Source organism: Mobula hypostoma, chromosome 9, assembly GCF_963921235.1.
Source record: "Mobula hypostoma chromosome 9, sMobHyp1.1, whole genome shotgun sequence".
Lineage (NCBI taxonomy): Eukaryota > Metazoa > Chordata > Chondrichthyes > Myliobatiformes > Myliobatidae > Mobula > Mobula hypostoma.
This window is the reverse complement of record NC_086105.1, coordinates 84,424,160-84,439,216: the sequence shown is the minus strand read 5'-3', so window position 1 is coordinate 84,439,216 and position 15,057 is coordinate 84,424,160. Positions and strand designations below refer to the sequence as shown.

The 15,057-nt window shown below is 44.7% G+C and overlaps 1 protein-coding gene across 1 annotated transcript in view; it reads left to right on the top strand.

Moving 5' to 3' along the window:
* Nucleotides 1-15,057, top strand: part of LOC134351826 (protein kinase C beta type) — a 405,871-nt gene that overhangs the window by 377,275 nt on the left and 13,539 nt on the right. Inside the window, exon 16 of the mRNA XM_063058567.1 lies at nucleotides 9,701-9,841. Within this exon, the coding sequence (XP_062914637.1) occupies nucleotides 9,701-9,841 (141 nt within the window). The remainder of the gene's footprint in view (nucleotides 1-9,700; nucleotides 9,842-15,057) is intronic.

The window sequence follows — 15,057 nt, the reverse complement described above, 5'->3', positions numbered from 1 at the left end:
TCCCACCAACTTGTGGGGGCACACCTCTCTTCCAGGGTCTCATTATCTTGTGATCTTGTGGGGGCACACCTCTCTTCCAGGGTCTCATTATCTTGTGATCTCATGGTGTCGTGCCTTAGCGAACCTGTTCTTTTTATCCCCCTGCTGGGGTATCGCCTGTCCATCAAACTTCAGGTTCAGGTTCAGGTTCAAAGCAACCGGTCTGTCAATATTCTGAACTGTGTATCGTTTCTGTTATCTCTCTCTTCTCTCTCATTAACATTTTGAACGTTCCTCCATTGTCTCCCTTATCTCTTTCTCATTAGCATCAATCTTCTGATAACTTGGTTTGTCGTCACAGTATGTGTAATAGGTATTGTATGTCCCAGTACTGACTGCAAATCTGTAACAGGTATTGTGTGTCCCAGTACTCACTGTGTATGTGTAACACGTATTGTGTGTCCCAGTACTGACTGTAAATCTGTAACAGGTACAGTGTGTCCCTGTACTGATTGTGTATGTGTAACAGGGACTGTGTCCCAGTACTGACTGTGTATTTGTAACAGGTATTGTGTGCCCCAGTACTGACTGTGTATGTGCAATGGGTATTGTGTGTCCCAGTACTGACTGTGTATGTGTAACAGGTATTGTGTGTCCCAGTACTGACTGTAAATCTGTAACAGGTATAGTGTGTCCCAGTACTGATTGTGTATGTGGAACAGGTATTGTGTGTCCCAGTACTGACTGTGAATGTGTAACAGGTATTGTGTGTACCAGTACTGACTGTGTATGTGTAACACGTATTGTGTGTCCCAGTACTAATTGTGTATGTGTAACAGGGACTGTGCCCCAGTACTGACTGTGTATGGTAACAGGTATTGTGTGTCCCAGTACTGACTGTGTATGTGCAACGAGTATTGTGTGTCCCAGTACTGACTGTAAATCTGTAACAGGTATGTGTGTCGCAGTACTGACTGAGTGTTTGTAAATGGGGCTCTGGCCCAGTATAGACTGTGTATGTGTTACTGGACCAAATGGCCTAATTCTGCTCCTATGTCTTGTGGTCTTATGGTCTAAATATCACAATTGACCTCACATCTGCCACAGTTAATTCCACATCAGTGACATCCTCTGAGTGAAGAGGATCTCCCTAGATTCCCTTTCACCCTAAACTGTCCTGGAATATGTTCCTCGCTGTTCGCTATGCCCCCAATCTTGGTGTCATCCACAAATTTGCTGATATAGTTTACTGTGTAATCATTTAATTCAATAATATAGATGATAAACAATAGACCCACCACTGACCACTATGGCACACCACTAGTCAAAGGGAGAACCATATATATCACTTTATGGTTTTTCTCCAAAGTTAGTGTCACATCCATTGACTGCTTCATCCTGAATGCCAAGCGACCTAACCTTTTGGATCAGCCTGTCATATGGGAATTTGTCAAATGCTTTGCTAAAGTCCATGTAGACAATGTTAACTGCATTTTCTTCGTCAGATCTCTTGATAACATCCTCGGAAAAACTCCAAGATTAGTTAGACATGACCTGCCACACACAAAGCGTTCAGGTTTTGGAATATAATAAACAAGTTGTTACAGTTTTTCTTGAACATAAAATGTCTCCCATCACTTATATTTCCAAAAACCCATGTTGATGACCCCAGTGCTCTAGGACAACTCCAGAGTTATTGAACATGTCGGCCAATGCAGTCACTTTGAAACTGCCGGAGTTTTTGGAGCAAAATGCTGGCGCTACAAAAAATCTCCGCCAACATCACCAAATATTTCTCTGTGATACTGTCATTCAGCAACTCCACAGCTGTGAGAGTGGTGAGGTTACTTGAAAACACGCCTGAGCACAATAAATACAACTTCTGAAAACTGACCTTTTACAGACATTCAGAGTCTGAGCACAACAAACAGTAGCTTTCCTTGCCCAACCTCTCAATGCTAAACCGTTGGAGCTAAACCATGCTGTCTCTCCTGGGAAATCACCATCCTTGTTTTATTTTTAATGAACTCTGCATGCAACAAATGCCTGATCAAGTTCACATAGCCCTCACTAAGTCATCCATGTATGGCTATGAGGAGCTTGTTGAAATGGCTGAGCCAGGCAGAGGTGCACAGTTCATCCTCCTCTCCCTGTCTCAATAAGCCTCGTCAGCAAGGCCTTAACAGACAGTGCCACTCATTTTAGTACAAACGCTAGGAAGTGCCAACTGCTTGGCAGCTTCGACACTGCCAACATGTCAGGACATCAGAGATCTGTGAACACTGTGGGTTCCAACTGCCAGGATCATCTACTGTTCATCACAGACACTCAGGGCAATGCTTCCAGTGTGACATAGATGTTCAGCATTGTCTATTGATGAGAAAGCAAAGAGTGAACAAATCTTGCTGGAGTCTGGAGATATAGACTTTTGAGACACAAAAGGTAATGCTCTGCTTCATTGGGAGATGTTACACATGGGAATTCACCCTGGTTAAAGTGGCTAGACCTCTGCTTGGTGCAGATTTCCTGTGTGCCCGAGGGCTGTTAGTCAATCTTAAGAACTGCTGGCTTGCAGATGTCAAGGAGTTTGGGTTGTTACCCTGCTTCCCCAGTAAGTTTCCCACAATGACTCTATCAAGTGCATGCACCACTGCATTTGAGGTTACTCGGCATCTGGGTGAATTCCTAAACCTCACCAAGCCTGCATTCTCCACATTCCACAACTGGCCTGCCTGTCCATGCCCGCATGCATAGACTGGTTGGCAACTGCAAAGGCTGAGTTTGCCAACATGGAAAAACCTGACATTGGGCTTTGCCCCTCTATATGGTCCCTAAATCTGATGGTGGTCACCACCTTCCGATTGCTACCTGGTCCGAGACATCCAAGACTTTTCGTCACGTTTAGCTGCAAAGTTAATTTTTTCCAAAGTCGACTTAGGGGCAACATATGTGCTCGGAGAACATTCCAAAACGGTTGTGATAACCTCTTTGAGTTGGCCTCTTTGAATTTCTGCGCATTCCGTTTGGGCTGAAAAACACAGCACAGCATTTTCCAACGGCTAATGGACTCTGTATTAAAAGAGTTAGATTTTCTTTTTGTTTCCCTGGATGACATACTTGTCACCAGTGAATCCAAACCTGAACATTTATCCCATCTCCACACACTTGTCGAGCACTTAACCCAACACATATTCATTACTAAACCTGCTAAATGCCAGTTGGTGTTGTCAACCATTGAATTTCTTGGCCATCACATCTCTTCAGAATACGCAAAACCTCTCCCACCAAAAGTAGCCATTATTATGGATTTCCCACCGGCCCACAATACTAAAAAACTAGAGGAGTTTTTAGGTATGGTGAACTTCTATTGCCGCTTCATTCCACGAGCTGCTGAACTTATGCTCCCCCAGACAGTGAGCTTAAAGCTAATACCCCTCATCATGTGTTAGACTGGTCAGCGGACATGACCAGGGCATTTGATAATACCAAATGAGCTCTTTCTAATGTGACCCTACTGGCGCGCCCATAGCCATTACCACTGATACCTCAGTCTGTGTTGTGGGTGCTGTGCATGAACAGTTGGTCGGAGGTGTGTGGTAGCCACTTGCCTTCCTCAGTTAGCAGCTCTGTCCCCCAAAAGGAAATACAGCATGTTTGACCGTGAGCTTCTTGGTCTCTGTCTGGCCATCTGCTATTTTTGTCTTCTTCTAGAGGGTTGCCATTTCACAGCGTTCACTGACCACAAGCCCCTCGCGCATGCAATGGCCAAAATATCAGACCTTTGGTCTGCACGCAGCAACGCCACCTGGCCTACGTATCAGAATTCACAATGGATATACTGTATAATATATCAAGGGGAAAAATAATGCCGTGGTCGATTGTCTCTCACGGCTAGCCATTGGGGCCGTACACACTAGGGTTGACTATGCCGGCATGGCAGCTGACCAAGGTACTGACCCAGAGGTCCATGCTTACCGAACAGCAGTCACGGGCCTGCGGTTAGATGACATTAAGTTCAGGGAAGGTGGCATTTCTCTCTGTGCGATGTCTCAACCAGTCACCCTCACCCCATATTGCCTGCAAACTGGAGGCGTACTGTTGTTTGCAGACAATGCGACGCTGGCAACACTCTGAAGAGCAACTGTACGCCTCATGGACAGCTTCTCAAGAGCCTGCCAGGACTTCAGCTTGACCATCAGCCTGAAGAAAACCAATGTGTTGGGCCAAGGCGTTGAGCACCCTCCTTGCCATTACCATCAACAACTACGAGCTGGAGGTAGTTCACGAGTTTACATACCTTGGCTCCACCATCACGGACAGCCTCTACCTAGACCCCGAGATCAATAGGCGGATCGGATGAGCAGCCTCAACATTCACCAGGCTGACAAAGAGAGTCTGGGAGTACAGAAAGCTGATGACGCACACCAAAGTTGCAGTCTACAGGACCTGCGTCCTCAGCACACTGCTTTACGGCAGCGAGACCTGGAGCCTCTACTACAAACAAGAGCGGCGTCTCAACGCCTTCCACCTTCGCAGCCTGAGACACATCCTGGACATCACGTGGACTGACCAAGTCACCAACAATGAGGTCCTGGCCCCCGCCCAGATACGCAGCCTCTTCACCCTGCTCCAAAAATGCCGTCTCCGCTGGCTGGGCTACGTACACCGCATGTCAGACTGGAGGATCCCAAAAGACCTGCTGTAAGAGGAACTGGCCTCCGGCAAGAGAGCACAAGGGCGGCTCCATCTTCGTTTCAAAGACGGTTGCAAGAGAGACTTGAAGTCACTGAAAATAAACGTCGAGAGGTGGGAGGACATCGCAAGCGATCACTCTCACTGGAGGCTGGAACTACACAGAGGTCTAAAAAGAGAAGAGAAGCTGAGGCTTGCTGCTGAAGAAAAGCGCACTCATCGGAAAAACAGCACCAAGACAACACTGGAGGACAGCGCCTTCAAGTGCAGTCGCTGCAGCCAAGACTGTCACTCCCATGTGGGACTCTACAGACACAACAGATGCTGCTCTAACACAGACTGAAGCAAGACTTTCCAGGCACAGATCCATGGTCTCACGAGACTAACAGATGCCACCACCACTGTTTTTAACTCCATTCACGGCCTCTTGCATCTGAGCCGGAAGGCCTCACAGAAACTGGTTGCACTAAAGTTTGTGTGGCACGGCCTTAGTAAGGGTGTGCATGATTGGACTGCAGCCTGTGGGGAGTGTCAGTGGGCAAAGATTAACCGTCATGTTCAGGTGCCATTGAAATCCCTGAGTGACAGTTTGACCATGTCAATGTGGACCTTGTTTGTCCTCTTCCCCCATCCCACAGTTTCAAACGCCTTACCAAGTGGCCAAAGATTGTCCCTCTAGCATCAACAACGGCCACAGACGTGGGTTAGGCATTCATCAGCATCTGGATTGTTAGGTTTGGCATCCCATCTGATATTTCCTCTGTCCCCAATTCACATCAGATCTCTGGGCTGTGATGGTCCAGAACCTTGGCATAAGGCTGTATTACATCACAGCATATCACTTGCAATCCAATGGCCTATGCAAGTGGTTTCATTGCTCCATTAAAGGCTGCTCTGAGGACTTCCCCGACAGGTGAGTGTTGTCATGATTATCTCCTGTGGGTCCTGCTGGGGCTCGGAACAGCTCCAAAAGAGGACCTGCAGTCATCTGCAGCTGAGTTGGTATATGGGCAACCTTTACAAGTGCCAGCTGATTTTATTCATAATGAGGTGCCTGGTCGGCCTCTCAACACCGTTCTACCCTCCTCAGTAAATTCAATTCCTTTGCACCTATTCCTATTCCTACTTCCCATCATGGAGTTCAGCACTCTTGGGTACCAGTTGACCTACATTTGTTTTCATCTGTAATGATGCACACCAACATCCCCTTAGACCCCCTTACGATGGCCCGTTCTGCATTTTGGAAGGGAGGAAAAAAACTTTTATCACAGATAAGAGGAGTGAACCGGAATATATTTCGGTAGATCACCTTAAACCGGCCCACCAAGATTAGAAATATTCTGCTACCATGCCCCTGACAGCACAACATGACCGTGAGTGTGTGTCAGCACACCTCTGGACAAGCCAGAGGCACCTGCTGTTCCTCCACCCATGGGACACAGGACCAAAGAATGGCAGCTCATCCAAAATCCAGAGAGACTCATGATGCTGGTCTTGGTGAATTCTGAGTGGGTGGGGGCTGTGTGATTGGTGGAAACACACGCATAATTCACAACCACGAACATTGAGTTGGGGTCCACTTTAAGATTCTGGTCTGATGCGATGATTTCATGACATAAAGTTCGGTTGCCATACTTGGTGTTCAGGTTTTGAAGTACAATAAATGAGTTGTTACATGAAATCCCTCGCGTTGTTTTATTAGCAAAAACTTACAACATAACCAGTCCCTTTATACCTTCCTATAATTTACCCACAACAGATTTCAGGTTCCCCGGCCTATAATATCCTGGCTTATTCTTGGAGCCTTTCTTATGCAGCGGAACTTCCAGTTCTCTGGCCAAAGACATTTTAAATATCTTTGCCAAGCACCCTGCAATTTCCTCCCAAGCGAGGGAGCACCTCATCATGTCCTGGGAACTTGCATACTCTTACTTGCCTCAGGACGGCGAGCTTGAGGCAAGCACCATCCCTTCCGCAGTCTGGATATAGACAATGACTTCACTGTTCTTTTCTCTTAGTTCCAGGCTATGTGCAAAGGCCAGAGTCGCCTCTACTTCCTGAGAAGACTGAGTGCTTTGGAGTATGCAGGCCTCTCCTTCACATGTTCTACCAATCTGTTGTTGCTAGTACAATCTTCTATGCAGTGGTGTGCTGGGGCAATGGCATCAACATGAGTAATGCCAACAGGCTCAATAAACTGATTAGAAAGGCTGGCTCTGTTATAGAATAAAGAACCCTACAGAAAATCATGGCAATTCTGGACAATGTTTCTCACCCCCTGCATGCCTCCTTGGCTGAACAGAGCAGCACTTTTAGTAATAAACTAAGACAACTACGCGCTCCAAAGGACGTTATATGAGGTCATTCTTACCTTGGCCATTAGGCTCTATAATGAGTCAACCTATAGCCGGGGAAGTGATGACCCCCTCCTGTTAGACTGTTTGTGGGAACTTATTTTTTATTCTTTCTTCCTCCTCTTCTAATATTTGTATATCTGTGCATTTGTAATGCTACTGTGACACTGTAATTTCCTTTGGGATCAATAAAGTATTTATCCATCTACAGTTGAAGTCAGAAGTTTACATACACCTTAGCCAAATACATTTAAACTCAGTTTTTCCACAATTCCTGACATTTAATTCTAGAAAACATTCCCTGTCTTAGGTCAGTTAGGATCACTACTTTATTTTAAGAATGTGAAATGTTAGAATAATAGTAGAGAGAATGATTTATTTCAGTTTTTATTTCTTTCATCACTTTCCCAGTGGGTCAGAAGTTTACATACACTTTGTTAGTATTTGGTAGAATTGCCTTTAAATTGTTTAACTTGGGACAAACATTTTGGGGAGCTTCTCACAGTAAGTTGCTGGAATTTTGTTCCATTCCTCCAGACAGAACTGGTGTAACTGAGTCAGGTTTGTAGGCCTCCTTACTCAGAGACGCTTTTTCAGTTCTGCCCACAAATTTTCTATGTTTTCTAGGATTAAATGTCAGGAACTGTGAAAAACTGAGTTTAAATGTATTTGGCTAAGGTGTATGTAAACCTCTGACTTCGACTGTATGTATGTATGTATCAATCTACAGCTTCTGCATCTGCCTTCTGTGTAAATACAAACACAAAATCTCTTTCTTGACTCATCAATAGATGACCGTTTAGTCTTCAAGAGGAATCAGTTCTGTCCCTTGCTTATCCTTTTGCTCTGTTACAGCTGTAGATGCCCTTGGGATTGTCTTTCACCTTGTCTGCTAGAGCAAGCGCATGTCCTCTTTTAGCCCTGCTGATTTCTCTCCGAGGTGTGTGTATGGTGTACAGGAATGCAAAAGAATGCTTCTTTTGCATTCCTGTACACCATACACACACCTCATTTGTCGCTAACTGTCTATACCTTATATATGCCACCAGGCCTCAATATCCCATGATAACCAGGATTCCCTAATCCTTTTAGCTTTGCCTCTTATTCTAATGGGAACATACAGATTCTGTTCTCTAAATATTTCACTTTTGAAGACCTCCCATTTAATAAGCATATCTTTGCCGGAAGATGTCTGATCCCAATGCATGCCGGCCAGATCCCTCTGATGCCATCCAAACATGCCTTGCACCAATTTAGAACCTTAACCCTAGGACCAGTCCTATCCTTCTCCATAATTATCTTGAAACTAATGGAAACCAAAAATTGGATGCAATCCATTGCCCCAGTTCTGCATAAACTTGGTAGAGGGTGCTCGGTCCACTTCTGCCCCCAACAGCTGAACGCCAAAAGATTAAAAGATGAGGTATAAGGTAGATTTTTCAAAGTCTGTCAAGTAGGGTGATTACAGAGAGAAAAGATGAGATGGCTGCAGTAGGAGATGTGGGTGGCCATTGAATGTTTTAGATTCAAAATTTAATGGTTTGGTTCAAGGCCCACTTAACCAGGAAGCTTCACAGGTGCTGGGATGTGGCTGAGTTAGTTTCTTGGATGACTCAGGAGATTTACAAAAAGTTTTTGATAAGATCAGAATGTGGGCTGGTGATATTGAGACCCTCGATTGGACAGGGTTAGCCATGGATGTTGCATCCCAGCTGTTATGAGCTGGGGTTACAAGCTAGGGTTGCGTGACATGGAGATTAACTGTTGCCCTTGTAGCAGGCTTCCCCTCTCTGTTCCCCCCACCGGTTTTAAAGCACCAGTGCCCCTCTTTTGTTAGTAGAAATGGTTTCGCCTGGCTTAGTTGTGAAAATATATGTGAAGGCCAGGATTGTCGGAGGCTATTTGAGATATATGCCATTGGGAACATTTAATAGGTTGTGGGAGTTTATCCCCACTATCACCCCGTCTTAACAACCTTAAGGAACCAGTGACATTGAGTAGATATCATTTGAAAGGACATTGCAAGTAATCAGTAGAAGTAGCTGAAGTGAATTGCTTCTGCCATAACCGAAGATTCTATGCAGATGTAGGGCAGCATAAGCTCTGCAGAGTCAGAGACACATTATGTCGCAGATGGAAAGTAGAGGCCTGGTCACAGTCTAAGTCATGGAGCCTGAAGCTCATATCTGAAGACTGTAGGAAAAAAGTGGAGACATTTGAGGTCCTCTTTAGAGGATAAAATCTGCAATGAAGACAATAGCCTGGAGCTTTCTTAGGAAAGAGAGGCACAGCTGAACTTTACAGTCCTTGCTCAGCACCTCAGATCAGCCAAGTGTGCCACAGTGCATCAATGAAGTTGCAGCTCTGTTTAAAACATCAGTTGCAACACAGTGTGATAGCATGTGCAGTATTATATCAGTTCTATCAATATCAATCAGGTCCTGAAATAACAAGGGCCTTCTGGGTTAGAAATGGTACAAAGGGACTAATACATCATGTATTTTCCGAATGGATGCTGAGATCCTCCAACTTTGTTGTTACTTCGTGCAAAGTGTGAACAATACTTGAAATTCTTCAGACAGAATAATGGAGGTGATTCCTGTCACTAAAGCTGAGATTGAATAAGTTGGTCGCATCCATCTATATTTATTTTTCAATCTCTTTTCTGATCGTAGCTTTTAACAAAACATCCAGCAAAACGACTGGGTTGTGGACCTGAAGGGGAACGAGACATCAAGGAACATGCATTTTTCCGTTGGATTGATTGGGAAAAGTTGCAACGCATGGAAATTCAACCTCCATTCAAGCCAAAGGCGGTAAGTTGGCTTTGACTCTCTTTCCTAGCCCAGGGAATGACCATGCAGTTGATGAACTTTAGTTGTGCAGGTATCCATGGAATGGGTATATTGGATGTGGCCCGTCACTGAGGAGGTACTATCAGGCACCACAGTGGTGTGTTGAGTCTGGAGTGATGGATAGCCCAGAATGGGACAGCAGACTTCCTCCCCTGAGGGACATTAGTTAGCCTGACAGGTTTTTACTACATTCCACCAGTTTCATGGTCACTGACTAATACTAGCTCGTAGTCATAGAACACTCCAGCATAGAAACAGGCCCTTCGGTGACCATGTCGAACTGTTGATCTGCCTAGTTTCATCAGCCTGCACCCGAACCATAGCCCTCCAAATACTTCTCCAAATTTCCCTTAAATGTTGTTATTGAACTTGCATCCATCATTTGTGATGACATGCATTCCACACTCACCAAACTCTGAGTGAAGTAATTTCCCCTCATGTTCCCCTTAAACATTTCGCCTTTCACCCTTAACCCGTGACCTCTAGTTGTAGTCCTACCCAACCTCAGTGGAAAAAAGCCTGCTTGCATTTACCCTATCTATACCCCTGTAATTTTGTATTCCTCTATCAAATCTCCCCTCAAACTTCTAGCTCTAGGGAATGAAGTCCTAAACTATTCAAACTTTTCCTATAACTCAGGTCCTCAATGTCCTGGCAACATCTTTGTAAATTTTCTCTGAACACTTTCAATCTTATTGACATTTTTCTGTAGGTAGGTGACCAAAATTACACACGATTCTCCAAATTAGTCTCACCAATGCCTTATATACCTTCAATACTCTTTTTATATTGTAGTCTTAATAAAATACTTGAACTGAAATTCTGCAGCAGTCATGGTGGGATTAGAACTCACGTTTCTGGCTCTCTGGTCTAGAATTTTGACCGCTTGCCCAGTAATTTAGTTAGTACAGCTCTGCACTGATTAAGGGTTCGTGCTGTATACTGCACTGTACAACTGGGGAGGTCTTCAGGAGTTGGATCAAAGAATGAGAGAAATAGAAAAAGTCCAATATTTGGTGTCAAGAAGGAGATGTCACCTCACATGATTACTCCAAAGTAAATTTGGTGACATCCCAATTAACATACATAAATTCCCAGTGAAGACATAAAGTAAAGATTTTTACTCCTCACGTATTATCCTCCCTCCATGTAGTCTTCAGTAAACTTGCACCCTATGCAGATTTGTGACAAGTAGATGTTTCGGTAGAGAATCCCCAACAAACACATCTGACCTAGGTAAGGTTCTCAAGAAAGTCTCTGATAGGTTCTACTTGTACCCCTCCTATGAGGAAACTGGATGCACCCTAACTGAGTCCTCAATCAGCACAAAATCTACACGTCTTCCCCATTGCCACCACTCTTGATAACCACATTCATGCTCTGGCAATACCTCTATTTGACTCTGGCCCACCAAATGCAATCATGGAATTAAGCAGCAGATTTAAAGGACAGAAAGGTGAAAGTTAGCACATGGAGATGATTTTGTGAATAGTTCCCAGTACATGGTCTCAAGGACAAGGTTAGGTTTCAGTCCTTGCAATAGGTTTAAAGTACTCTGGGATTTTGCACAGGGTCTACACAAGCAACTAATCAAGAGCAACTGCTCTGCCCACACAAGCAGCCAACCCTCGTCATGTCTAATATTTTAATATCACTCCTAGTTAGCTGTCAGCACCTTCCAGCAATATTTTTTGAAGTTACAGACAGTTTTATAGAGTTGCTACTCTTTTGTGTATCTGAAGGAGTCAGACAGATCCTAGTGGTCTGAGACCTCAAGTCATCCATTGTGTTGGGAAACTCTGACATGGACCAACATCTTCACTCGTTATCACAAGCAGAAACCTGCAGATGCAGGGAATCTGAAAAGAAAAAAAAATGCTGGAAAGGCCCAGCAGTGAGGGACCATCTGTGGAGACAGAAACAGGACTTGAGTCTTCATCAGAACTATGATAAGTTAGAAATCAAATATGTTTTAAGTTGCAAGCAAGTAATTGGGAGTGGAAAACAAAGGGAAGGTCTGTGACGGGCTGCAGACCAAGTTTCTGCTTCCCTAGGTCTAAGGAAGAGTCAGAAATGTTGGCTGTTACTCTCTCCAGATGCTGTTTGACCAGCTGGGCATTTCCTACATTTACTTGTTCATTGACTGTTTGTCTGTTTCTCTCTATGTATGTATCTTTCTCTCTCTTGCTTTCTCACACACACTCTGTTTCTCTGTTTCTCTTTCTGCCTTCTATAATCAGCTTGGTAGAGAGCAGATGGAATTGGAAATGATAATTATTGAGTAACGAGATGTGTGGAAGTTTTTTCTCTGATTCGTTGATGCAATGTGTTGAAAAAGAGTTGGAAGCAGATGGGAGCTATTAGACTATTAAGAGTCAGATGGAATATAGGGGTGGCTAGACTGCAGCTGAGTTTAGTTGGGTTAGAGAAAAACTGGAGATGTTTGTGACAAGGTTATAAGGGAGGGGAGAGGCTGTGCATGATTGTATGAGGGGGGAATGGAAGTGTAGATTTGTATGTGGTGAGGTGACTGACAGAAGGCAGCAGAGTGAGGTAAGAGTAATGAAGAACAGCAGGAAGGGAGTAGCTTTGTTGTGGGAGTCATTGAGTTGAGAGTAGCTGGCTTGAGGAAAGGCAGAAAAATAAGCAAATTGTATTTCTGAAAAATATGTATAAAGTATTTCCTGGAAATAGACTAAGGTAAATGAGTTGAAGTGTATGTGAGGGTTAATAATGGGGCTGCATGAAGCGTGGCAGATGTCTATCGGGCTCCTCAATACAAAATCAGGTGAACAAAATGTGTTTTTCTTTAACTTGGTATAATAATGTCTTGTTGATTTCAATGTGTCTGTTCTTTTCCTACTGTGGATCAATCGCCCAGTCTCTTCCCTGGCCTTCCCCTGACCTGCCATCTTCCCAGGCCCCTGAACTATATCACTTCATCTCCCTCCCTCCCTCTCTCATTTCTCAGCAACTTCCACAGCCTGTCTAGAGTGATTCTCCACTTCCTCCTGCTTCCAGAGGAGCCAAAAAAATAATTTGGATAGTTTGCTCTTCTTCCTGCTTTGGAGGCATTGCCTGAGATCAGTTCCTGCTCTGTGACTTGTGGCTTGCTGATGAAGCCTCTGTGGGACCTCAGAGGAGCAGCTTGGTGCTGTATGTGGTAGGAAGGTTTGCAATCATTGCTGGGCTCCCAATGAAGAGTCTTTCTTGGTGCTTTCTCAGATGTTCAGCTCTGCTCGGAAGTCCAGTGAGATACAGCAGGGTTGGAGACCACCAACCACCCTTAAGGTGTTTTCTCTGTGTCACTGATTTATTATCATGGCAGAGTCCAGGACAGAGTGGCTGCTTCTAACATGAGCTCCAATCCATATCAACTGTGTAATCACCCAGCAGAACTGACTGGTTGTCATTAGGGCTGTGGATGTGGCTCTGCAAGAGGGGATTGACATTGGAGGTTGCATCTGCTGTGGTTTGAGGGACAATGTGGAGCCAGTGCTGATGGTAGCTCCCAGGTGCTGTGTAGATAGCCCCAGGCTTGGAAGTACATGGGCAGCAGCAACCACAACTGTCCAGAGATGGAGAACTTACTGCTGGATTTAAAGTCTTGATATCTGAAAGTTGTTTTCCTCAGACAGCCAGAGAATTTGTTGGTGCATTGGGGGGGGGGGGGGTTGCTGTGTGTCAATGTGAGACCCTGCATTCTGCATCAGGCATAAGAGTTGGGAGGGGTTATGGCCAGTATAAAGAGGGGAAGGAGAGAGGTGGAACGAGTCAAATAGTTGATGTACCTGGGGGTGTGGGGGGGAGGTGGAATCAGGTAAGGGGGGGAGAGATGGAGTTGGGAGACAGGAAGATGGGTCATAAATAGAGCAAGGTGGGTGAGGGTGAGTGTGAAGGTTGGAGGCAACTGCTGGAGGGAAGTAAGCAGGAACACAAAGACCTAAGTAGGGAGAATGGGGAGAGGTGAATGCAGATGGGGAAGGGGATCTGATGGGTGGATGGAACTAGCGGAGGGGAGGGTATCGTGAACAGTTAATAGATGGGCCAGTGGGCCAGGAGGTATGTGAAAGTGAACTGCAGAAGAATCAGGAGAGGCAGTGGGGTTTTCAATTGTAGTGGGGAGGGATGGTCAAACACAAGAGGAGTTGGAGTCAATTGTTAAGGATGAGGTTATGGAGTACTTGGTGACACAGGGCAATTCCTGAAGGGAAAATCTTGCCTGAGGAACCTGTTGGAATTCTTTGACCAGATTACAAGTAGGATAGATAAAGGGGTTGCAGTGGATGTTGTATATTTGGACTTCCAGAAGACCTTGACAAGGTGCAACACGTGAGGCTGCTTACCAAGTTAAGAGCCCATAGTATTACAGGAAAGTTACTGGCATGCCTAGAGCATTGGCTGATTGGTAGAAGGCAGCGAGTGGGAATAAAAGGATCCTTTTCTGGTTGGCTTCCATTGACTAGTGGTGTTCCGCAGGGATCGGTATTGGGACCACTGTTATATGCTGCATATCTATGATTTCAAAGATGGCTTTGTTGCCAAGTTTGCAAATGATACAAAGATTGGGGGAGACATGGGTTGTGTTAAGGAAATAGATAGGCTGCAGAAGGATTTAGACAGATTAGGAGAATGGGCAAGAAGGTGGCAAATGAAATACAATGTTGGAAAACGCTGGTCATGCACTTTGCTAGTAGAAATAAATATACAGACTATTTTCTAAATGGTGAGAAAATCCAAAAATCTGAGATGCAAAGGGACTTGGGAGTCCTTGTGCAAAACACCCTAAAGGTTAACTTGAGGAAGGCAAATGCAATGTTAGTATCCATTTCAAGACGTCTAGAATACAAGAGAAGGTGTGTAATGCTGAGGCTTTATAAGGCACTGGTGAGATCTCACCTTGAACTGTTCTGGCCTTCTCATTTAAGAAAAGATGTGTTAGCATTGCAGAAGGTTCAGAGGAGGTTCATAAGGATGATTCTGAGAAAGAAAGGGTTAGCGTACAAGTTTGATATCTCTGGGTCTGTACTCACTGGAATTTAGAAGGATGAGGGGATGATCTCATTGAAACCTTTCAAATGTTTTAAGACTTAGACAGAGTAGATGTGGAAAGAATGTGTACCATGGTGGGGGACAGCCTCAGGATAGTAAGGCATCTATTTAAAACACAGATGCGG